This window comes from Somniosus microcephalus, chromosome 11, assembly GCF_052327205.1.
Source record: "Somniosus microcephalus isolate GS21.2 chromosome 11, FLI_Smic_1.0, whole genome shotgun sequence".
Classification (NCBI taxonomy): Eukaryota; Metazoa; Chordata; class Chondrichthyes; order Squaliformes; family Somniosidae; genus Somniosus; species Somniosus microcephalus.
Window position 1 is genome coordinate 16,523,242 of NC_140997.1, and position 26,335 is coordinate 16,549,576.

The following is a 26,335-nucleotide window of genomic DNA, read 5'->3' on the forward strand; positions in this document are numbered from 1 at the left end:
TTATTGTATTTTACCATACCAATAATGAAAGCCAATAGTGAGGACGGTCCCACATATGTCCCACACAAGAATGATTAGCTCAACGTCACAGCATGCCATCTGCACCTGTTCAGGGAAAAATCGGCTGAAGTAACAGAGACACAGTTATATGGATACAGTCGCTAAAGTTGTGAAAAGCTCTCATGGATTAACCAACATTTCAGGATTAATGAAGATCAGATTCAAATTACTGCTGTAGATCATCTGACGACGTGCCATATTGGTCTAGATAATCTGCTTGGACGAGAGCCCGAAGAAAAAAAAATGGTGGAGTGTGCTTCACGCCTGACCGCACCAGGACTGGGCTGACCACACCAGAGTTGCCAGGATAATGTTGTTGGATCTTGCTGTGTGCAAAGCTGAGGCTGCATTTGCTAACGTAACAATCCCTGCACTTCAAAAACACGGATTGCATGTGAAGTGCTTTAAGATGCTTCTGAGAGACGTGACGAGGTGCAGCGATGGAAGTCTTTCTTTGCATGCACTGCCAGTTGGAGGCTCCAAGCTCAAGCTCCAACAGACAAGATTTCTACAAATGAAACATTCAGGACTGTTCTACTGAATTCTGGACACTCTTAATTCTACCAAACTAATTAACTTTCATTTTACTAATGAGAAGAACATGGCAGTGAAAGTGTTACTAGGGACCTCCCCTACCATTTCATTCATTGGTCAACTGCTATTACACCAGCCGTGAAAGTCTGTTGTCCATAAGTGGAAAGCATTCACTTCGAAACTTCCCTTGGCCTATAGTGTAAGGAAGCAGACTGTGCAAGAGCCCGCTGTGTACGAAACGTTAAATTGATTGAATGGTGGAGTTGACTATTTCGCTCTCCACAGATCTTTGCGAAAAACGATCTGTTGGAAATATTTTGTTCTGCAGCAACGTTTGCAAACGACATTCCATGTTACTAGTCCCCGACTCCACGACTGATAGAAATAAATGGACAGTAACAATGCTGGTGCAATTTGCAAACACCCGGCAATATCTTCATCCACTAAGCAGATGGGATTCCGGCTGCAATACTGTGTCAAGGTTCGACTATTAGCATGTAGTACCATAAAGAACGAGATTGGCCAGAACTACAGTGAGGTGGGGGTACTGCTGCTGATTTTTGAACTGACCAAATCCTTTATATATTTTTGTGCTTAAAGAAAGAAAGAGCTGCATTTATACAGCGTCTTTCACCACCTCGGAACGTCCCAAAGCGCTTCACAGCCAACGAAGTACTTTTGAAGTGGAGTCACTCATTGTTGAAATGAAGGAAACACAACAGCCAAATTTCACACAGCAAGCTCCCACAAACAGCAATGTGATAATAACCAAATAATCTGTTTCAATGATGTTGGTTGAGAGATAAATATTGGCCAGGATGCAGGAGAGAATTCCCCCCTGCTCTTCTTCGAAATAGTGGCCATTACGTCCACCTCAGGGGCCTCGGTTTAACGTCTCCTCTGAAAGACGGCACCTCCGACAGTGCAGCGCTCCCTCAGTACTGCACTGGAGTGTCAGCCTAGATTATGATCTTAAGTTCCTTAGAATGAGAAGTACTTCTTTGAGTCAAATCAGCTCATCTCTTGTGCATCGGGTAATTACTTGGATAGCACAAAACCGTCAGGTGTCATTGCCTTATCTCTGAATTAATTTTGAGATAGCACAGTTACATTAAAATAGATCATATTAAATTGAAGCTGACACTATGGGGTCAACAGGCGGGTCTGGTGGGAAAACATTTTTTGACAACAGGTCGGGAACCCGCTGTCAACCCGATGCAACTTCCCCAGATGTCGGGTCTGTCAGGGCTGAACGCAGTGCTGAGGGAGGCAATTCAGGTCATTATGACCTTGTAAACAGCCCACTAAAAAGTATTTTGAGCTCACCTTACCATTTTATGATGTCGCCCACAGGGTCCACGCTGGTCGGGGATCACGTCAGGTAAGGAGGTCGGGAGTTGTATGACCATGGGATCATCTCATTACTTGACAGCTGCAAATGTGCTAGAAAAGCTCCCATCTCACAGCTGTTCACTTTCCAAGCTCAGAAGCTGTTGCGTACTGCGTTTGGAAGACAGATTGAGCTCTATGCAGGCTGCAAGTGTTTGGAGCTAACTCTCTATCCAGTGTCACCTCATTGGAACAACCTCTCTCACCATTGACAGATCGCTCTGTCATCTCAACCTCACCTGCCATCTATTCCATCAGCATCAGTGCCCTTGAAACTGTCTCACCTTGGTCCTCAGAATCCCACCATGAACAGCCCCAACACCAGCAGCACCAGGCACACCAGCAGCACCAACAACACCACCAACCTTCTCCGCAATCAACTGATGCTGCACAGGACACAGGGCATCAGCACCCGACCACATTGCTGCCCAGGAGGCCAGGGATGGCCTCACCATGGCCAGATTTACTTCACTTGATGCTGTACACTATGGCTGCCACATAATGCACCAGGTTGGCACCACCCCACACCAACACCATAAAGCATCCCTACAATGTCCAAGCCATTCCTTTCATACTCATCACCATTGCGGGGGGTACCGTTATGTCTCACCATTCACTGCAACTCACTCAGCCACTTCCAAAGGTGCACACAAATCTGTCCAAGAACGCAAAGTGTTGAAAATAAAGGTTTCAATGTTTGACAGCACATTAACAGAAACTTTACATGAACATTGGCTAAAACACACAAGTGCCTACCCTTGTGTGTTGTTAGTTGGTATGATTGGACTAGGATGAGGCCGAGTGTGAGGGATTGCTAGAGATATGGGGATGTGATAATAATGTAGATAAAGAGGGATGGGTGGAGGTGCAAGGTAAGTTGGTGTAAGGATGTGCAGGAGTAGGATAGGGAAGGCAGAGTGATGGGGATGTGATGAGTGGCACAGCAGGATGAGGTTGAGTGGAGCTTTGCAGTAATGTTTCGTGATCTACTGAGATCATTGAAAGGTTTGCGCCACTGCAGCCTGGCCCTCCAAACGACATCCCTGTTTGTGCCCTCCTGTGCAATGTGCAACCAGGCTGTGTTGGTCTCCTGGGGAGATCTCTTCTGCCCATTGGAAGGGAAGACAACCTCCCTGCGTGCTGTGACTCCCTCCATAAGCATATGGAGGGAGACATGGGAGAGCCTGGGTGCAGCTGTGCACCTCTGTTCAGTCATTGTCAGTGTTTGCAGCATCTCAATGCTGTAGAACACTGACAGCACAACTGTCAAAATCAATTTGCGCATGGTCCCTTTAAGGAAACTGGCTGATGATGTGTCATCAAATTACATTATCAAACCCTCTTCCTCCAATTGGACAGCAAACGTGCTGGGCAGGCTTAACAAGCCCAATCAGCGTAAAATCATTCTACAGAGCGGGCTGGAGCCAGCAGCGGGGTCAGGACCCGCCTCCGACATCGCCCACCATGGACCAGCCGAGGTTGGGGAAATCGGGGACTATGAGTTTGAATTGTATAGTGGATGTAAACAAACTCATTCATAGGAATAGGTTTTTTTTTTTAGCATCAAGCACTTACTTTAACTGCAGCAGTTCAGTGTCCAAGAAACAGACTTTAATCTTTAACTTCATGATTGAAGTTGGTCACTTACTTCTAATCATGTGTGAACTGTGATCTCCTGACTTTTCAAGATGGGATGAGGGCAGTTGTATAGCACAGTGTTTACAAATTGCACCAGCATTGTTACTCTCCGTTTATTTCTGTCAGTCATGGAGTCGGGGACTAGTAATATGGAATGTAGTTTGCAAACATTGCTGCAGAACAAAATACTTCCAACAGATCGTTTTTCACAATGATCTGTGGAGAGCAAAATACTCAACTCCACCATTCAATCAATTTAACGTCTCATACACAGCGGGTTCTTCCAGTGTCTGGTTCCTTACACTAAAGGCTAAGGGAGTTTCTAAGTTAATGCTTTTTTAAAAACTTATGAGACCAGGAACATTGTAAGTTGGTTTGCTGGCTGAGTTACATAATCTCAGCCATGGCTCCAATTGGGTTGCTGCAGTTAGGCTCATTGTCCTCGAGTTAAAGTATAAAACCAACCAGGTTTATCCGCCCAGGGTGGAGACAGGATCAACTTTGATGATCTCTAGTGTCGAATGGCCTCCTCACTGTCCAAGGCTTATATATTAAGAATGCTCAATTGGGAACGATATTTATCAGGGGGTGGAGATACTGGGATCTGTAGAACTGTACCCCAAGCAATTGTCAGTACCTTGGGAGGGGGAAATTAGCAAATAGAAAAACTACTAGAAGGTTCTTGTCAACAGGTGGGTGGGCCCACTTCAGACAAAAATGACTCCGGATGGGAGAATGTACTACTGTAAACAGGTTCCATGTGTTTAAAACTGCGTGTGTATATATTTCAGTATTGAGATAAAACAGGCAATTCTGGCCCTGTTTTTGTTACAGATTTGCTTGCATCTGACTAAAGCTGGAACCAAGATGCATGCTTTCTTCACCCACACCCCCCGCAAAACTGCCCTCACTGCAAAACGCTATGACGTGATGCTGGAGACTTCAACAGTCTTATTTCTTTGTCTCCTCTTACACTTTTGCTGGGGTGATTTTTTGCAAGGAAAACAGCTTATTTCACTGCTGAACGTTAAGCGTCAGTCAATCCCAGGCCTTACTCAACACCACTGTGTTATTGAGGGAAAATGGCGTCTGATTAATACCAAACTGAATCAGTGTGAAAGTAAACTGATGATGGTTCCAGTGTCCCACAGACTCCACTTCGCCCTGCTCATCTTCCCTGCTGCTGTCGTTGCTCCTGCAGCTTTGCAATAGAGACACGGTTCTCCCATCACCGCTTTTAAAAGAGAACTCAAAAAATATTTTTAAAAAAAAGATAACTTGGCTTGCTGGCGAATCTACAATTAAAGTTTAACCATATGTCGAAGGAATCATTTCATTACAAAAACGAGCATTCCTCACACATCAGGACGGAACTGCCACATTACAAAAGTTAGTACCGAGTAATTGAGTCTGTAATTTCACTTATAGGTTGGTCGGACTGCAATGTTTTGTATTGATGCACAGCCAAAACTCCTTCTTCATCAGCGCAAAATGGGCCGCGGAACTGGGGAGTGAAGTTGCCGGGATTGAATTCTGGCAAGCAGTGTGAGACCACTTCAAGGAGGTAGTTTCACAATGCAGCTAGTGCAAAGGAAACTTTTTTTTCCAGAAAAAAAGATCTACAGCTTTCTAACCTACAGTTTTAACCTTTTGAATTCTGGGCAAAAAAAAACAGGGAAAGACTTGCAATTTATGTAGCACCTTATTACTTCTCTCACAAAACATCTCAAAGCTCGTCACATACGGTGAATTATTTTGAAAGGAGTCAGTGACTGTTGTTATGTAGGCAAGCTCAGCAGCCATTCCGTACATAGCAAGATCCCGCAAACACCAGCGCGATGAACGACCGGTTAATGCATTTTCAGGTGGTACTGATTTGAGGTTGGAGTAACAGCCAGGACAATGCGAGAATTCCCTGGTTTTCTTTGCATAATGCCTTGAGCTCTGCAACATTCACCAGAACAGGCAAAACGGGGTTTGTTTACTGTCTCGTCCAAAAGATGGAACCTCCGACAATGAGCCACTTCCTCAGTGCAGCACTGGAGTGTCAGCCTAGTTTATGCGCTTAAGGCTTGTAGCGGAACTCCAACCCACAACTTTCTGACTCAAGACAAGAGTGATACAAGCCGACTGTTTGGAAGCCAAGTGCTGGCAGGACAGTCGGCTTTCCTCACCGATATTAATAAATATTAATAAATTTAACAGACATTTGGATGGCAGTGTGTGGAACGTTCCGCCTGAATGCTTGCCTATATAGTTAGTCTCTGCCTTGCCCAAGAATGCTGCAGCGCGGGCAGTATTTCATCAGTCAGCTCCCTCTCGCTCTAAGGAGGTGCCAGCCTTCGAACCAGTACTCAGAACATCACAGTGTTGTTACGTTACTTTAAGAATGGAACACCAATAGCAACTGAAGAAAAAAAGGTATCAGAAAATCTACAAATGCCGCAAGGTTTCAATGTCCAAGTCAATAGGCAGGGTACAGATACCTAGGAAGAATTACAAGACAGTGATCTAGCCAAGGAGGTCAATAGCTTCATATATCGAACATACTAATCAATCCCCTGTGACACTGCATACAACCAGTCAAGACCATGAACTTCAGGTGAGGTGGCAGGACTGTGTATAGTTGGGCCAGGACGTGCAGTTGTAAAGAAAATTATATAAGATATGTCACAGAAATCACAGAAACCCCACAATGCAGATAGAGGCCATTTCGGCCCATCGAGCCTGCACCGACACATATCCCACCCTATCCCCGTAACCCCACGTATTTAATCCCCCTAACACTAAGGGTCAATTTATCATAGCCAATCAACCTAACCCGCACATCTTTAGACTGTGGGAGGAAACCGGAGCACCCGGAGGAAACCCACGCAAACACGGGGAGAATGTGCAAACTCCACACAGACAGTCACCCGAGGCCGGATTCGAACCCGGGTCCCTGGCGCTGTGAGGCAACAGTGCTAACCACTATGCCACAGGGATCGGGTGGGATATATATAGTTAAACATAGAACATGAAATATATACATATTCAGTCCCTATTTTCAAACACATTCATTCTGAGTTGCGCGAAACCTTGTACAGGCAGAGGTGTTGGGAAATTTAAATCTGTTTCATAAAAGTTATAAATAAGCCTATTCCAAATATCCAATAAACCCTACATGTTGGAGAGTAATTTTTTGAAAATCCTCTTTAAATTATCAACTTTTTTTTTGCAACTGTTAAAAGCGCTGTGCCCAGGGAAGGTGGAGAGCAAAATTCAGCTTATACACAATTATATCTTTCAGACGACTTCCTTTGAAAATAACAGGTCATCTTTTCACAGCCGCTTCCTACTGGAAAATGTATCCAGGAAAAGGTAGAGTCAGCGATGACGAGTCGAAGGCCATCTAAATGTCCTGTGATCTCAGCTGAATTAACCAGTCAAGTCGGGACAAACACGTAACTGATCTACATGCAAAAATCCGAATGCATCATTTACATTTTCTCCAGTCGTGTAGGAGTCAGAAACAAACAGGTTGAGCGGATCACAAATTTGTGACAAATATCTGAGTTTTGAAAGAGCTCTTCTAACCCAAGTCAGATTTTCTTCTTCTGGGTTTAACTCGGTTGCCCATCCTATCGGCTCTTTTCAAATTTTAGAAACATCTCCGACGATCAGGGGTTGGTGCTCAGGGCTCCAAGTATATATCTGAATACCAATGATGTAAAATTATACTTTCCCCAATTCAAGAGTAGTTTGAGCAGGGGTGTCGAATAGCAACTCTTGATGTGGTTTAATTGGGGCAGAGGGCTTTAGCTGTCAGGCCAGTCCAAGGCTTTGCACGTTAAAAACATTTAAAATTGCTTCTTATTAGCATTAGTAAGTATCTGCAATAGGCCAGCGTGTGAATGTTCAATGAACAGATAGTGAATTTCCCATAAGACTGATTGCAGCTCTGTCTCTCCACAATCTAGCCGTGATAAAGAGTGGAGCCAGAATACAAACAGGGAGCGGTTACCAATCTAGTACCATTTACAATTGAAATAAGGCTTCAAAAGGAGAGAAAAAGAGCAGAATGATACACAAGTCGAGGCCTTTCATGTGTTCTGTTATAGGATATTACCCTTATTTAAAGATTTTACAGTTTATTGTTTGTTGTGTTTAATGATTGTTGCACTAAATCTTTCTGTAAATGTTTGCACAGAATTCAATAACTATTTGGCTAACTTTGCAGTAAATGCCTTTGGTGCATGAAGTATTGAGTATCACAGTGCTGAAATAAGGGAAGGAATGGTAAATGGAACAAGAATTTTTAAACAGCATGTTTCACTTACCTGGAATGGTTTAGTTTTTGGTGGATTTAGACCCTCCAAAAGCCAGACTTTGAATCACTGGAGTTTTCAATTCCTAATTTCTTTACTGATTCTGAATGCGTTGCACAAAAGTATGGACTCATTACTTGCACTTATAATGATTCATTCCCTCTGGTTACAGTGTACAAGTCTTAAACTGGGCTTACATCGCTAGCACAGTCTATCCTACACCACGGTCAGGATGCAAGTCAGCCAGTTTGTGCTGAACACAAGTAAAAACAAAGAATGCTGGATGTACACCAGGTCCATCGGTATCTGAAAAAAGACAAGTTAACATGTTGGGTGTAGGCCGAGAGAAGGTTAGATACTGAGGTGTAAAGGAATGGACTAGGGTTTTGGTGGCGGTGAAGAGAGGTCGGAGCAGAAGTAAGCAATGTTTGATGGGGAATAAAAGCGAACTTGGGGATGGAGCGCAGATGGGAGAGGAAGCAGAGCTTGGGGTCAAGAATATGGCGAGGCTCCACACCTCTGGACTCAGCCTGCAGTCGCAGTTGGGGAGGTCGATGGAGTCAAGAACATACACATGTAGCTACTAGTGGGAGTTGAAGAAGATAGCTTCACTTTTCCCTGACATTAAGCTGGAGGAACTTTTGGCCCAAGGAACTTTGGACCAATGGAGGAGGCAGAGAAGTAGAGCTGGGTGTCATCAGCATACACGTGGGAGCTGAACCCCCACGCCATGCTTCGGGATGATATCACCAAGGGGCAACATGTAAATGGTGAGGAGGAAAGGGGTAAGTTTGGACCCATGGGTATATCAAAGGCGATTGTGTGGGTAAAGAGGAGAAGCTGTTGAAGTCAGTGTAATAAACTGAATCAGGAGAGAGTAATACCATGGAGGTGGGCAGATGGAAAAGTTGGAAGAAGATGGCGTGGTCAACAGCATCAGAGGCAGCAGGAAGGTCAAGAACAATGAGACAGCCATAGTCATGGCTGTACAGGATGTCTTCTCTTTCAGATACTGCTGGCCTGCTGCGTGTTTTCAACATTTTCTGCTTTTGATTTCAGATTTCTTTTTACCTTTTCAGTGTAAACATAAACACACACACACACACAGACACACACACACACACACACACAGACACACACACACACACAGACACACACACACACACACAGACACACACACACACACAGAGACACACACACAGAGACACACACACAGAGACACAGAGACACACACACAGAGACACAGACACAGAGACACACACACAGAGACACACACACAGAGACACACACACAGAGACACACACACAGAGACACACACACACAGAGACACAGACACACACACAGAGACACAGACACAGAGACACACACACACAGACACAGAGACACATACAGAGACACAGAGACACATACAGAGACACAGAGACAGACACAGACACACACACACAGACACAGAGACACACACAGAGACACAGAGACACACACACAGACATAGACAAAAAGACACACACACACAGACACACAGAGACACAGACACACAGACAGAGACACAGAGACACAGACACACACACAGAGACACAGAGACACACACAGAGACACAGAGACACACACACAGAGACACACACACACACACACAGACACAGACACTACCAGACGGAGGGTGAACAATCTGCTTTTACCTGGTTTGTAGCTCACATACACAGTGTACAAAAAAATAGATTGATCAGTACGTGATAATTAAACCAAGTCATTCTGAAGTGACATCCTAAAATGGGTCAGATACACGTCACGGAACACTGCTGCAGTGCACATACCTCGTAATGATAGTTCATACAGGTCAGGTCTTTCCAACAGCGATCCCCACGGATTTTAATCAGCCCCTGTCAATAAAAACCACAAGCATTCAGTTTGCAATTAAACATTGAGGTAGGAAATAAATTAAAACAGTAATGAAAACGTGGCATAGAATTACAACAGTTTCAAATGTAAAATTCTAGTAATAAATATTTATGCAGGTCCTGAAGAGTGGACATCTGTGAACAAGATTGTAATCCAATTAAGGGGTTCCGATGACAGTAATAGAAACTGGAGAGGTTTAGAATCCTTGCCAGAATGGCTGAATCAGACTACACTGTTACTGTAGATGTTGTTTGTACTTTTATAACGTTAAAACATTACAAATTCTATTCCTTATTGTTCTGGGGATGTCTTTCAAAATAGGGTATAATATTCCTTTGTGCAACATTATGGCAGCATTAAAGGAATCATCTTTAAGAAACTTTATATACAGTGTATTTGAGATTATTTACAGGAGTGTGGATTTCATTTTTGGTGTAATATTCTCTTTAATTGACATCATTGATCTGTGTTACACAAACACAGAGTGATTGCTTCCGTAACCAAGAGACTCAACCCCATTACTGTTTCAAAACATCTAAAAGTAAATAATCTAGAAGGAATCTATCAGGAGCAGATTGCCTCTCGACTATGGAATTTCTTTAAAATTTGGAACTCAAAACACATTTTCCCATCATCACTTCGCAAAAATCAGGTTGTATGTATGACTATAGTTAGTAAGAAGTATATATTACATATATAGGATAACAAAACAGCTAGAATTGTGTCACAGCAACAACTTGCATTTATATAGCGCCTTTAACGTAGTAAAACGTCCCAAGGTGCTTCACTGGAGCGTTAGCAAACAAAATGTGACACCGAACCACAATTCTTGGTCACAGAGAACGACAGACTTCCATTTATATAGCACCTTTCACGACCACCGGATGTCTCAAAGCGCTTTACAGCCAATGAAGTACTTTTGAAGTGCAGTCACTGTTGTGACGTGGGAAAGGCGGCAGCCAATTTGCGCACAGCAAGCTCCCACAAACAGCAATGTGATAATGACCAGATAATCAGTTTTTTTTTATGTTGGTTGAGGGATAAATATTGGCCAGGACACCGGGGATAACGCCCCTGCTCTTCTTCGAAATAGTGCCATGGGATCTTTTACATCCACCTGAGAGCGCAGACGGGGCCTCGGTTTAACGTCTCTTCCGAAAAACAGCACCTCTGACAGCGCAGCACTCCCTCTGCACTGCACTGGAGTGTCAGCCTAGCTTTAATGTGCTCAAGTCCCTGGAGTGGGACTTGAACCCACAACATTCTGACTCAGAGGCGAGTGTGCTACCAACCGAGCTACAGCGGACACTCGAGGTAGGTTTTAAGGAGCTTCTTAAAGGAGGAGAGGTTTAGGGAGGGAATTCCAGAGCTCAGGGGCTAGGCAGCTGAAGGATCGGCCACCAATGAGAGCGAAGAAAATCGGGGATGTGCAAGAGGCCAGCATTGGAGGGGCGTAGAGACTCGAGGGTAGTAAGCAATGTTCCCTCTAATTTTTTGGGGGTGCGCAGACTCCTTTAAGGGGCTGTGCGGCCCATTCACAGTTTCACGCATGTACGAAATTTCACATTGGAAAAGCCGGTCCCGGGCTGCTCGGGACCGACAGACAGCTGCACAGCCGAGCAGCTTAGAGGGAGCATTGGTTGTAGGGCTGGAGGAGGAGTTTACAGAGATAGAGGGGGGCTAGGCCATGGAGGGATTTGAAAACAAGGATGAGAATTTTAAAATCAAGGCTTTGCCGGACCGGGAGCCAAGGTAGGTCAGTGAGGAATGAACGGGACTCGGTGCGCGTTAGGATACGGGCAGCAGAGTTCTGCAGGAGCCCAAGTTTATGGAGGGTGGAAAATGGGAGGCAGGCCTGGAGAGCATTGGAATAGTCAAGTCTAGAGGTAACAAAGGCATGGATGAGGGTTTCAGCAGCAGATGAGCTGAGGCAGGGTCGGAGCCAGGTGATGTTATGGAGGTGAAAGTAGGCAGTTTTGGTGAGGGAGCAGATGGTGATTAGTGGCAGAAGGCAGAAGGTGATGGTCGAAGGTTGTTTTTGTGACTGGAAGCCTGTGTCCAGTGGGGTACCGCAGGGATCGGTGCTGGGTCCCTTGCTGTTTGTGGTCTACATTAATGATTTGGATGTGAATGTAAAAGGTATGATCAGTAAGTTCGCAGATGACACGAAAATTGGTGGGGTGGTAAATAGCGAGGCGGGAAGCCTCAGGCTACAGGACGATATAGATGGGTTGGTCAGATGGGCGGAACAGTGGCAAATGGAATTTAACCCTGAAAAGTGTGAGGTGATGCATTTTGGAGGGACTAACAAGGCAAGGGAATACACAATGAATGGTAAGACCCTAGGAAAGACAGAGGATCCTTGGTGTGCATGTACATAGATCCCTGAAGGCAGAACAGGTGGATAAGGTGGTTAAAAAGGCATATAGGATACTTGCCTTCATTAGCCGAGGCATAGAATATAAGAGCAGGGAGGTTATGATGGAGCTGTACAAAACACTGGTTAGGCCACAGCTGGAATACTGTGTGCAGTTCTGGTCGCCACACTATAGGAAGGATGTGATTGCTTTGGAGAGGGTGCAGAGGAGATTCACCAGGATGTTACCTGGGCTGGAGTGCTTCAGCTATGAAGAAAGACTGGACAGGCTGGAGTTGTTTTCCTTGGTGCAGAGAAGGCTGAGGGGGAACCTGATTGAGGTGTACAAAATTATGAGGGGCATAGATAGGGTAGATAGAAAGGAACTTTTTCCCTTAGTAGAGGGGTCAATAACCAGGGGACATAGATTCAAGGTAAGGGGCAGGAGGTTTAGAGGGGATTTGAGGAAGAACTTTTTCACCCAGAGAGTGGTTGGAATCTGGAACTCACTGCCTGAAAGGGTGGTAGAGGCAGGAACCCTCACAGCATTCAAGAAGCATTTAGATGAGCACTTGAAATGCCATAGCATACAAGGCTATGGGCCAAGTGCTGGAAAATGGGATTAGATTAGACAGGGCTTGATGGCCGGCATGGACACGATGGGCCTCTTTCTGTGTTGTATAACTCTATGACTCTATGTGGCTGGACATTCACCTCAGGGTCAAATAGATCACCAAGGTTGCAAATGGTCTGGTTCAGCCTCAGATGGTGGCCAGGGAGAGGGATGAAGTCATTGGTTAGGGAACGGAAATTGTGGTGGGGAGAAAACAATGGCTTTGAATGGGTTGCACATCAAGAAGTTCAGATGGCTATCATCAGAACGCAGGGATATTACTATGCTGACATAACATAGGCTACAATTTTCCATGGTAGGCAGGGTATGTGAAATGTATATAACAAAACAAGTGTAATACAAGCATTGCATCATGGAGCAAGCAGTAGTAAAAATTTTCAGCCGTGGCTCAGTGGGTAGCACACACGTCTGAGTCAGAAGGTTGTGGGTTCAAGTCCCACTCCAGAGACTTGACACTCTAGGCTGACACTCCAGTGCAGTACTGAGGGAGTGCTGCACAGTCAGAGGTGCCGTCTTTTGCATGAGATATTAAACCGAGGCCCGATATGCCCTCTCAGGTGGACGTAAAAGATGCCTTGGCACTACAGAAAACTTTTTTAAAAATCCGGCACGGACGGGACCGACGTGGTGCCGGTTCATCAAAAATTCCGGATAACCGAAAGCTATAGTGAAAGATACGGAGCTGAGAGCGCCGTATAAAGCAACACACCCTGTTGCTTAGGTTCAGAACAATGGCCACAAGTTGCAAGCGTCTCTGTAGCTTAGCAACAGCTGCAGCCACACCCTTGCACAGCAACAGATGGAGGAAGGCAAGTAATAAAAGGTACCTGAACCTACTCCTGAATTTTGCCGGTTAACCGAGATTTCCGGTTATTTAGGTGCTGGTAAATCGAAAGTTTCCTGTATTCAAATAAGAGATGGGAAGTTCTTCCCAGTGTCCTGGTCAATGCACTGCAATTTTAAAGTTAATATTATTACATAGAACTAACAACACAGAAACAGACCATTCGGCCCAACTGGTCTGTGTCGGTGTTTATGCTCCACACAAGCCTCCTCCCACCCTACTTCATCTAACCCTGTCAGCATAACCTTCATATCATAGAAATTTAGGACACAGAAGTGTCTGTGCCGGCTGAAAAAGAGCTATCCAGCCTAATCCCACTTTCCAGCTCTTGGTCCGTAGCCCTGTAGGTTAGGGCACTTAAAGTGCATATCCAAGTACTTTTTAAATGTGCTGAGGGTTTCTGCCTCTACCACTCGTTCAGGCAGTGAGTTCCAGGTCCCCACCACCCCCTGGGTGAAACAGGTTCTCCTCAACTCCCCTCTGGTCCTTCTACTGATTACTTTAAATCTGTGCCCCCTGGTTATTGACCTCTCTGCTAAGGGAAATAGGTCCTTCCTATCCACTCTAACTAACTCCTCATAATTTTATACACCTCAATCAAGTCTCCCCTCAGCCTCCTCCGTTCCAAAGAAAACAACCCCAGCCTATCCAATCTTTCCTCATAGCTAAAATTCTCCGGTCCTGGCAACATCCTCGTAAATCTCCTCTGTACCCTCTCCAGTGCAATCACATCCTTCCTGTAATGTGGTGACCAGAACTGCACGCAGCACTCTAGCTGTGGCCTAACTAGTGTTATATAAAGTTTTAGCATAACCTCCCTTATACTTCTATTCCTTTCTCCTTCATGTACTTATTTAGCTTCCCGGATCTATTGGTGCCGATCTTATATTTATGACCCCTAGTTTTGGACTACCCCACAAGTGGAAACACTTAGGCCTAGAAATTCAGTATCGCCACGTTTGGGGCGCTGCAGCTGGGCGGTCGCTAGGCGCAACTTAGCGCCACCTTCGCTGAAATTGAGTTGCATCACCCCAAGAGATTGCTGCTGCGCTAAAGCAGGCGGTGCACGACTATCATAAGGCGCTAAGCTGGCGAGCCGAGGCGCTACCACCGAGGGCGGGCGCAGCGCAGGTGCGGCGAGTTGCTGATTGAAGGCAGACACGCTGGCGCCGGTCAGCTCTTAAAGGGGGAGGGTCGATTTGTTTTGCTGCGACGCCCTGCACACTGCAGCCCTGAATCAAGGCCTGAACATAGCTGCATCACCAGTTCAACGCCCAGGACTATGGAGAAGGCTAGGGTGCGAGCGCAGCGCTTCAGCGAGGGTGCCCTGAAGCTACTGGTTGGCGCAGTGGACCTGTCCTCTTCCCTGATAGTGGCAGGAGGCCGCTGCCCAGCGAGTATAGAAAAGCCTGGAGGGAGGTGGCAAACAGGGTGACCTCCAACAGCATGGTTGTCAGGACTCCTGTGCAATGCAGAAAAAAGTTCAACGACCTCACTCGGGTTGTCAGGGTGAGTACACTTTCCAGTATCCTCTTCATCCCTGCACGTGCACCTCACTTTATGGCCAAAGGGACCCGAAAGCCCCAATGCCCAGCCCTCATCCAACAGCTATGGGACTTTCATGAAATCACTTGCACATTCAGCACTTTACTCACTGTCAGGGCTATTCCACCATGGAAGGCAGTGCAGGCAAGATCAGGGCTATTCCACCATAGGAGGCAGTGCAGGCAAGATCAGGGCTTGACACTGTCAGGGCTATTCCACCATGGGAGGCAGTGCAGGCAAGATCAGGGCTTGACACTGTACTTAGAGTCCATCCTTTCTCTTGCAGGGCAAGCTGGCCCACAATCGCAGGCAGCAGCGACGGACCAGGGGAGGCCGTCCTGACCTTAAAGAGCTCAGCGACCTGGAGCAGCGAGTGGAGCAGATTATGGGAGGCCGGCTGATTGGCCCCATCGCCACTGGAGATGCCGACCCCGTTCTGGACAGCAATGGTAAGGTCATCACCTTTTTGACCTCTCTCTTTCCACTTGTGCCTCACACCAGCATCCTTTGCCACTCTCGAACCATTGCAGTGCATAGCAGCACTCATGCCTCCCTCGCTGCCGCCCTGTCCTCACTCTAAAGCAACTCTTGTACCTCCCTGCTTTCAGATGCTGATTCGCCAGGTGAGGAGGCGGGCCCTCAAGCTGGCACTGTTTCTGATTCAGAATTCGAGGAGGAGGAAGCCGGCCCATCAGTGCCACCCTCAGCCGACGCAGCCCATGGCCATGATGGGGACACGTCTTCCCTGGAGTGGAGCAGGGGGGGAAGGGTCTGATGAGGGTGAAGCTCCGGGGCTCAGCGGGCAGCAGCAACGCGGGAGGGGTGGGGAAGCTCGGCGGCCTTCTCCCCGGAGGGTGAGTGGGGTCTCCAGTCCTGCTACGGTGAGCGCAGAGGAGGTGCGGCTCCTTGGTGAAATGGGCGCCCAGGCTGAGCGCAGGCACACTGAGCTCATGGCTGCAGTGGCAAGGATGCCTGACTCCATAGAGTCACTGGCAAGGAGTGTTCAGGAATTCGGGGCAGCACAGGTGGCTTCCAGCCAAGTGCTCAGTCGTGCCGTGCATTCACTGGCTGGTGTGGTGCAGACACAGACCAGGGCCACACGGGCACTAACTGCTGCCACCCTCGCTGGATCGGCCAGGCATCGACGGGGCCCTCGCCGCGCCGCAGCAGCCCAGCAGTCTGTGCTTCAGCAGATTGCTGCGCATGCTTCAGTGCTGTCCCGTGCGAGTGCCAGTGTCTCAGCCGACCAGGGAGTGCCTGTGCTCTGTCAGGTTGGCAGCATTCCTGCTGCCAACACTGTCACTCCTCCACTGCAGCTGCCACCACCCATAGGACAGACTGCTGCCGCCCAAGCAGAGTTGGAGCAGTCAGCAGCCGGGCCCTCCAGGCCCAGAGCTGGTCCAGGCCGTCCCCCAAGGGCATCTGCCGTCTCACCATCTGACCCTCAGCAGCCTTCCCCCAGCCTTGCTGCAGCCACTGGGGTCCCATTGAGGAGAAGCTGCAGGGCGGGAAGGGGCTAATCGCAGAAGCGAGGCGGATCACCCTTGCAGGCAAAAAAGTAGAAGGTGTGGCAAAATGTTTTTTTTATATGAAGGCCGAGAATCATGGTCATTTTTGTTTAACTGTTTTTTTCATTTTCTCCAGGTTGTGAGAGCCAGTTATGTGTCTGACTGTTTTTTGGGGGGTTTCTCTGAATTTGTTTGTCATGCAGGAAGGGCACAGAGTTTGTTAAATAAAAAATTTCTTTTTTCAGATTGTCCATGTTTGCACTTTGAACTATTTGTTGCCTTGACCGGCTGAAGGTTTGCAGAGCGGCTCCATTCATGTTCTTTCATTGGCACAAGCCATTCCGAGAAGGGGCCTAGAACCGAGTTGCAATAATCCGCCGACGGACGGCCCTTGCACTTTGTGCCTCCCTCCCGTCTTGGTGCTCCTCCTCCTCCTCCTCTGGTGGTTCTCCAATGTCTGCTGGCAGTGGCCGAGTCCTGAGGTTAGCCAGGTTGTGCAGCATGCAGCACACTACAACGAAATGGGAGACTCGCTCAGGCGAGTACTGTAGTGCTCCTCCGGAACGGTCCAGACAGCGGAACCGTTGCTTGAGCACGCCGATTGTGTGCTCAATGATGTTCCTGGTAGCTTGATGGCTGTCATTGTATCATTCTTCAGCAGGGGTGCTGGGCGCACGGAGCGGGGTCATCAGCCAGGTGCACAAAGGATAGCCCTTGTCCCCGAGAAGCCAGCCTCCTGGGTGAGCCAGGGCTTCGAAAATATCTGCCACAGAAGTCTGGCGCAGGATGTAGGCATCGTGGCTGCTGCCTGTGGTCACATACCAACTGGACATTGAGCGAATGGTAGCCCTTCCAGTTGCGGTAATCCTCTGCATTCTGTAGAGGTGCCCGCAAAGCCACATGCGTGCAGTCAATGGCGCCCTGGACCATGGGGAAGCCCGCTATTCTTGCAAATCCCATTGCACGCTCTTGCTGCTTGTCCAGGGTCATGGGGAAGGAGATGTACTGACGTCTCCTTCTGAAGAGGGCATTCGTCACCTGGCTGATGCAGCAATGTACCGCAAACTGGGAGATACTGGCAATGTCCCCAGTAACGGATTGGAAGGAGCCGGTGGCATAGAAGTTGAGAGCCACCGTCACCTTCACTGCCACCGACAGACGTCCTGCTCCTCAGCTGTGGCTGCAGATCTCTCTGAAGCAGGTGGCAGATCTCTGTGACCACCTCCATTCTGAATCGCAGCCTCCGAACACACTGCTCCTCAGACATGTTCAGATATGAGAACTGCTGGCGGTATACCCTGGGTGGGTAAGGCCTCCTGTGCCGACGCCTGTTGGCCCTTCTCCGTCTGGCCATGACTGGCACTCTCTCTCGGCATCTGAGCCCTTTGAATGCAATGCAGAAAGCCAACGTTTCCACCCATTGCAGCCCCCATTATATGTGGCGACTCAAGGCTATGGCACTAAAAGTTAAATCCAACTGCAAAGCTCTGGCCTGAAGCCAGAAGTACCTGTGCGAGCGCTGAGTCAAAGCAGAAAGCTCTCTCCCTTTGTCTCTCTCCAAATATCTCTCTCTCACACAGAAGGAGTGGAACAAAATGGCTGCCACAAAGAATGGAGGAAGAGTCCCCTTTAAATAGCGTCCCCCGCAGCGACTGGGAACCGTTCCACTCAACCAGTCGCTGGGGGCGCCAGGTGCACAAAAGGGGGGTGCCACTGAAGTTCCGGTTCGGGGCGCATCAAGAGCGCTGCACCATGAAATGATGTCAGGACCTGCGCGCGCAGCTGAGCGGGCGCTACGGTTTTGCGCTGCCGCTAAATCTTGACTGAAGTTCGCGAGAGGTGCAGATCACGCCGCGCCCGGGCGCTAGCTGCTTTGCGCCCCACTTCTCCTCCTCCTAAGGCGCAAGCGGCTGGCGCTAACAACTGAATTTCTAGCCCTTAGTCTTCCCTATCGATCCTCTTCATCATTTTTAAGATTTCTATCAGGTCACCGTTCAGCCTTCTCTTTTCTAGAGAAAAGAGCCCCAGCCTGTTCGGTCTTTCCCGATAATTGTACCCTCAGTGTTCTGGTATCATCTGGTTATGAAGCCGACAGATCGACGGGTATTTACCTGTAACTGATCGAACGCTGGTACGTACACGTACTAAAGAAGTGTATAATGAAAAAGGCGGCACTGCTATTACTGTTCCTGCATTTGAATTTCAAAATATGTGCAGGATAACATTTCCAACCCACTGAGCTGTGCCAGGGCTCATAAAAAAATGGATTAAATTTCTTCAGCACCACGAATAATAAAAAGGAACCAGTGGCCCACAACAACAAAGACACCTGGATCACGGCAATACCACTGACAGGAAGATACGCAATCAGATCGCACGGGCCCGGAGCTATGCAGCCTGTCATGGGCCTTTGAAGTGCAGGCAGATTCTGATTAGAATTACAATGCAACAGACCAAAGGCGGCATCAGAAGTCAGAAAAAACCTGATCCAATCTCCGCCTTTTCCGTCTAGGGTTACAGGGATATCTCTCGAGGTGATCTCACAGGAATTCAGGATACAAACTGCCAAAGCTGTCACCAAGAGGGAAGACGGCACATTATAGAAAATCATGCAGAAGAATGCAACAGGATAACGCTTGATATTAATGCAGGATTATCTCGCTGACCTTCTGCCATTCTCCAGCTCTTTCTGTTATCAAGCTGTAATATTTCAAATGAAGCTTCAAATCGCTCCCCATTTCAAATTTTGTTAAGAGTGCCACATTTATAGTTTCTAAGGTCTCTGTTGTATAGCGGGGAGTGCTAGTAAACAAGGGCCCTTGAGTATATCATTTAATTGTAGTGAGTGTAATTAGTGGTATTGATTTGATTTAATTTGAATTAATTAAAGGGTATGTCATGGCAGCACAGCTCGGCCCCGTGGCATGCTCCTCCTGCACTATGTGGGAAATCAGGGATACTTCCTGTGTCCCTGACGACCATGTGTGCGCGAAGTGTGTCCAGCTGCAGCTACTGGCAGACCGCATTGCGGCGCTGGAGCTGCGAATGGATACATACTGGAGCATTTGCGATGCTGAGGGCATTGTGGATAGCACGTTTAGGGAGTTGGTCACACCGCAGGTAAAGGCTGGACAGGCAGGAAGGGAATGGGTGACCACCAGGCAGAGTTGTAGGTGCAGACAGGTAGTGCAGGGGTCCCCTGTGGCCATCCCCCTCTCAAACAGATATACCGCTTTGGATACTGTTGGGGGAGATGGCTTATCGAGGGAAGGCAGCAGTAGCCAACTTCCTGGCAGCATGGGTGGTTCTGCTGCACAGGACGGGAGGAAAAAGAGCAGGAGATCGATAGTGATAGGGGATTCTATCGTAAGGGGAATAGATAGGCGTTTCTGCGGCCGCTAACATGAATCCAGGATGGTATGTTGCCTCCCTGGTGCAAGGGTCAAGGATGTCTCAGAGCGGCTGCAGGGCATTCTGGAGGGGGAGGGTGAACAGCCAGCTGTCGTGGTGCATATAGGTAAAAAACAGGATGAGGTCCTAAAAGCTGAATATAGGAAGTTAGGAGGTAAATAAAAAAATAGGATCTCAAAGATAGTAATCTCAGGATTGCTACCAGTGCCACGTGCTAGTCAGAGTAGAAATAGAAGGATATTTCAGATGAATACGTGGCTAGAGGAATGTTGCAAGGGGGAGGGATTCAAATTCCTGGGACATTGGAACCGGTTCTGGGGGAGGCAGGACCAGTACAAACTGGACGGTTTACACCTGGGCAGGACCGGGGCCGATGTCCTAGGGGGAGTGTTTGCTAGTGCTGTTGGGGAGGGTTTAAACTAAAATGGCAGGGGGTTGGGAACCTGTGCAGGGAGACAGAGGAAAGGGAAGCAAGGATAGAAGCAAAAGACAGGAAGGAGAAAAGCAAAAGTGGAAGGCAGAGAAATCAAGGGTGCAAATCAAATAAGGCCACAGTAAATAATAATTCTAAAAGGACTAAGAGTGTTAAAAAAAACAAGCCTGAAGGCTTTGTGTCTTAATGCGAGAAGCATTCATAATAAGGTGGATGAATTAGCTGCGCAAATAGATGTAAACAGATATGATATAATTGGGATTACGGAGACATGGCTCCAGGGTGACCAAGGCTGGGAATTCAACATCCAGGGGTATTCAATATTCAGGAAGGACAGGCAAAAAGGAAAAGGAGGTGGGGTGGTATTGCTGGTTAAAGAGGAGATTAACACAATAGTAAGGAAGGATATTAGCTCTGATGATGTGGAATCTGTATGGGTAGAGCTGAGAAATACCAAGGGGCAGAAAACAATAGTGGGAGTTGTATACAGACCCCCAAACAGTAATGCTGTGGTTGCGGATGGCATTAAATGGGAAATTAGACACACGTGCAATAAGGGCACAGCAGTTATCATGGGTGACTTTAATCTACATATAGATTGGGCTAACCAAATCACAGGAAACTTTGGTTTATCCGGAGGTTGTATGTCCGGAAACCTCGATCTAACGGCAGAAATCAGCAGCCGTTTTGGTTAGGTTTTTTTTCTTCTCCCAGCATTTTTTTTTTTTTTTTTTTTAAACAGTCAGGCTCTGGAAAGCGTCTCTGTAGCTTAGCAACAGCTTCAGAGACGCTTCCAAGGTACGGGCCGAGTGTTTACAAGCTGTTGCTAAGCAACAGTGTTTGTTGCCAGATACGGAGATGAAAACCTCCGTATCCTTCAACATTAGCGCTGGTCTATCCGGAAGTTTTGATAGATCGGCAGCAGCTCGGTCCCGTCGGTGCCGGATATTGCGAAGTTTCCTGTAGTAACAATACTGTGGAGGAGGAATTCCTAGAGTGTATACAGGATGGTTTCCTGGACCAATATGTCGAGGAACCAACTAGAGATCAGGCCATCTTAGACTGGGTATTATGTAATGAGAAAGGACTGATTAGCAATCTTGTTGTGGGAGGCCCCTTGGGGAGGAGCGATCATAATATGATAGAATTCTTCATTAAGATGGAGAGTGAAGTAGTTGACTCAGAGACTACGGTCCTGAATTTAAATAAAGGAAACTATGATGGTATGAGGTGCCAGTTGACTAGGATGGATTGGGGAACGTTACTTAAAGGGTTGACGGTGGATAGGCAATGGCAAACATTTAAAGATCACATGGATGAACGACAGAATTTGTTCATCCCTGTTTGGCATAAAAATAAAACAAAAAAGGTGGCGCAACCATGGCTAACGAGGGAAATTAGGGATAGCATAAGACCCAAGGAGAGGGCATATAAATTGGCCAGAAAAAGCAGCAAACCTGAGGATTGGGAGCAGTTTAGGATTCAGCAAAGGAGGACAAAAGGATTAATTAAAAGGGGGAAAATAGAGTATGAGAGTAAGCTTTCAGGGAACATAAAAACTGACTGTAAAAGCTTCTATAGATATGTGAAGAGAAAAAGATTGGTGAAGTCAAGCGTAGGTCCCTTGCAGTCAGAATCAGGGGAATTTATAATGGGGAACAAAGAAATGGTTGACCAATTAAATACATACTTTGGTTCTGTCTTCACAAAGGAAGACACAAAAAACCTCCCAGAGATGTCGGGGAACATAGGGTCTAATGAGAGGGAGGAACTGAAAGAAATCAGTATTTGTAGGGAAATGGTGTTAGGGAAATTGATGGGATTGAAGGCCGATAAATCCCCAGGGCCTGATAATCTACATCCTAGGGTACTTAAGGAAGTGGCCCTAGAAATAGTAGATGCATTGCTGGTCATCTTCCAAAATTCTAGACACTCTGGCACAGTTCCCATGGCTTGGAGGGTAGGTAATGCAATCCCACTATTTAAAAAAGGTGGTAGAGTAAAAACGGGGAATTAAAGACCGGTAAGCCTGACATCGGTACTGGGGAAAATACTAGAGTCCATTATAAAAGATGTAATACTGTAGCAGAGCACTTGGAAAACAGCGACAGGATCGGACAAAGTCAACATGGATTTACAAAAAGTAAATCGTGCTTGACTAATCTACTGGAAGTTTTTGAGGATGTAACTGGTAGAATAGATAAGGGAGAACTAGTGGATGTGGTGTATTTGGACTTTCAGAAGGCTTTCGATAGGGTCCCGCATAAGAGATTAGTGTGCAAAGTTAAAGCACATGGGATTGGGGGTAAGGTACTGACTTGGATAGAGAACTGGTTGGCAGACAGGAAGCAAAGAGTTGAAATAGACGGGTCTTTTTCCGAGTGGCAGGCAGTGACTAGTGGGGTACTGCAGGGATCGGTGCTAGGACCCCAGTTATTCACAATATATATTAATGATCTAGACGAGGGAACTAGATGTAATATCTCCAAGTTTGCAGACGACACAAAGCTGGGTGGGCATGTGTGCTGTGAGGAGGATGCAGAGAAACTCCAGTATGATTTGGACAGGTTGGGTGATTAGGCAGATGCATGGCAGATGCAGTATAATGTGGATAAATGCGAGGTTATCCACTTTGGGGACAAAAACAGGAAGGCAGGTTATTATCTGAATGGCAATAGATTGGGAGAAGGGGAAGTGCAACGAGACCTGGGTGTCCTTATGCACCAGTCGCTGAAGGTAAGCATGCAGGTGCAGCAGGCAGTTAAGAAGGCAAATGGTATGTTGGCCTTCATAGCGAGAGGATTCGAGTATAGGAACAAGGATGTCTTGCTGCAGTTGTACAAGGCCTTGGTGTGACCACACCTTGAGTATTGTGTGCAGATTTGGTCAGCTTATCTGAGGAAGGATGTTCTTGCCATTGTGGGAGTGCAGCAAAGATTTACCAGACTGATGCCTGGGATGGCAGGAATGACGTATGAGGAGAGATTGGGTCGATTTGGCTTATATTTGCTGGAGTTTAGAAGAATGAGAGGGGATCTCATTGAAACTTATAAAATTCTAACAGGACTAGATGCAGGAAGGATGCTCTCGATGGCGGGGGAGTCCAGAACCAGGGGTCACAGTCTAAGGATAAGGGGTAAGCCATTTAGGACAGAGATGAGGAGGAATTTCTTCACCCAGAGAGTGGTGAACCTGTGGAATTCTCTACCACAGAAGGCAGTTGAGGTCAATTCATTAAATATATTCAAGAAGGAGTTAGATATATTTCTTAAGGCTAAAGGGATCAAGGGATATGGGGAGAAAGCAGGGACAGGGCACTGAATTTGGATGATCAGCCATGATCTCATTAAATGGCGGAGCAGGCTCGAGGGGCCGAATGGCCTACTCCTGCTCCTATCTTCTATGTTTCTATGTTTTCTATTCCTTCATTCCATCTGGACAACACAAGGGCTGATCAATAGCTCTTTTAACCTGGTCAATCTGCACCACAGCAACCCCAGTTTGGAATCCAGTCCAAATCTAACTTAGCAGAGCATATTCCTGTCATTTAAACCTACACCCACTCTCCTTCCAATCCCATTTCACTTTCTTCTGACCCATATAATTCAAATATTAACTCTGCATACATGTAGCCTGGCTGTCTATTAAGGAGTGGGTGGGAAGATGTATCCATACAAGGGATATGGGGATTGGGCAGGAAAGTGGAGTTGAGGTCAAAGATCTGCCATGTTCTTGGGGCGGAGCAGGCTCGAAGGGCCGTATGGCCTACTCCTGCTCCCATTTCTATGTTCTCATGTTCTCATACACCCTACCGTCTGGTGGCGAAGGGCAGGGTGGAAAGATACCTTCACTCTCCCTAATCATCCAATGTGGGGAAAGGGGGATGTATCCATAATCAGACGTTTGGTGGGGCCAAGGAGATATATCCATAACCCTGACTGTCAAGAGCGGTGTAGGAAGCTTCAGCCATATTGCTTGGTGTCAGTCGTGGCTCAGTTGGTAGCACTCCCGCCTCCGATTCAGAAGGTTGTGGGTTCAAGTCCCACTCCAGAGACTTCAGCGCATAATCTAGGCTGACACTCCCAGTGCAGTACTGAGGGAGTGCTGCACTGTCAGAGGTGCTGTCTTTCAGATGAGATGTTAGGTACACGCAAAAGATCCCGCCGCACTATTCGATGAAGAGAAGCGGAGTTCTCCCCAGTGTCCTGGCCAATATTTATCCCTCAACCAACATCGCTGAAACAAATTATCTGGTCACTATCTCTTTGCTGTTTGTGGGACCTTGCTGTGTGCAAATTGGCTGCCACGTTTCCTACAACAGTGACTACACCTCAAAGTATTTAATTGGCTGTAAAGCGCTTTAGGACCTCCAGAGGTCGTGAAAGGCAAATTCATTTTTTCTATTCTTGGGGAATAATCATCCCATATTCATTGGTCTAAGGAAGGTTATGTTGTGGGCATCACCATCAGGCTTAGCATTCAGACACTGCAAATGTTTTATAGTCCCCAGATCCCAAAGATTGCCGATCATGATTACTGTGCACACGTAGAGTTGCCACACTAGTTGGCATCTTCTTCCTGTGCTTCTGAAAACTGAAACCGTGTAAATGGCACAAACATAGGCCTAGTAGGCAGGTTAACCACACCAGTGCGGGTACAATTAAGTGCTAACTCTACAGTATTATCTTTCCTCCCCTTTCTGCTTTATAAATTATCAAAAACATGTAAGCGATGCTCAACACCATCCTTTTTATTTGGCACTTACTGTATTTACTATTTTTGGCAATATAAAAAGATAGTGCTTCCTTCAGCTTGGCAACTTTCTGGACAACACTGATGCACAGTTACAAACTTCTGTGTTTTTTCTTGCCCTAGCCCTGAACTCACATCTTTCTCCGGTTTCTCTCCGATCTCCCCTCATGACCTCTCCACGCTCATCTTGTCCATGAGACCCACTTCCTGCTCCCTCGACCTTATTCCCACCAAACTGCTGACCACCCAACTTCCTTTTCTGGCTCCCATGTTAGCTGACATTGTTAACAGTTCTCTTCTCCTCAGGTACTGTCTCCCTCTCCCTCAAATCTGCCGTCATCACCCCTCTCCTCAAAAAAGCAACCCTTGACCCCTCCGTCCTCGCTGATGACACCCAGCTCTACCTCACTACCACTTCTCTCGACCCCTCCACGGTCTCTAAATTATCAGACTGCTTGTCCGATATCCAGTTCTGGATGAGCAAAACTTTTCTCCACTTAAATATTGGGAAGACCGAAGTCATTGTTTTTGGTCCTCGCCACAAACTCCATCCCTCTCCCTAACATCTGTCTGAGGCTGAACCACATTTGACCCTGAAATGAGTTTCCGACCACATATCCGCAGCATAACTAAGACCGCCTACTTCCACCTCCATAACATCGCCCGTCTCCGTCCTTGCCTTAGCTCATCCGCTGCTGAAACCCTCATCCATGCCTTTGTTACCTCTAGACTTGACTATTCCAACACACTCCTAGCTAACCTCCCACATTCTACCCTACGTAAACTTGACATCATCCAAAACTCTGCTGCCCGTGTCCTAACTCGCACCAAGTCCCTTTCATCCATCAACCCTATTCTCGCTGACCTACACTGGCTCCTGGTTAAGCATGCCTCAATTTCAAAATTCTCATCCTTGTTTTCAAATCCCTCCATGGCCTCGCCCCTCCCTATCTCTGTAATCTCCTTCAGCCCCACAACCTCCCCCACCCCCGAGATATCTGGGCTCCTTTAATTCTGCCCTCTTGAAC

General features: G+C 47.0%; 1 protein-coding gene across 1 annotated transcript in view; it reads right to left on the reverse strand.

Annotated features, from left to right (window-relative positions):
* The window catches only part of lmf1 (lipase maturation factor 1), a 449,408-nt gene that overhangs the window by 326,461 nt on the left and 96,612 nt on the right, over window positions 1-26,335 (reverse strand). The window contains exon 2 of the mRNA XM_086000259.1: window positions 9,740-9,805. Within this exon, the coding sequence (XP_085856385.1) occupies window positions 9,740-9,805 (66 nt within the window). The remainder of the gene's footprint in view (window positions 1-9,739; window positions 9,806-26,335) is intronic.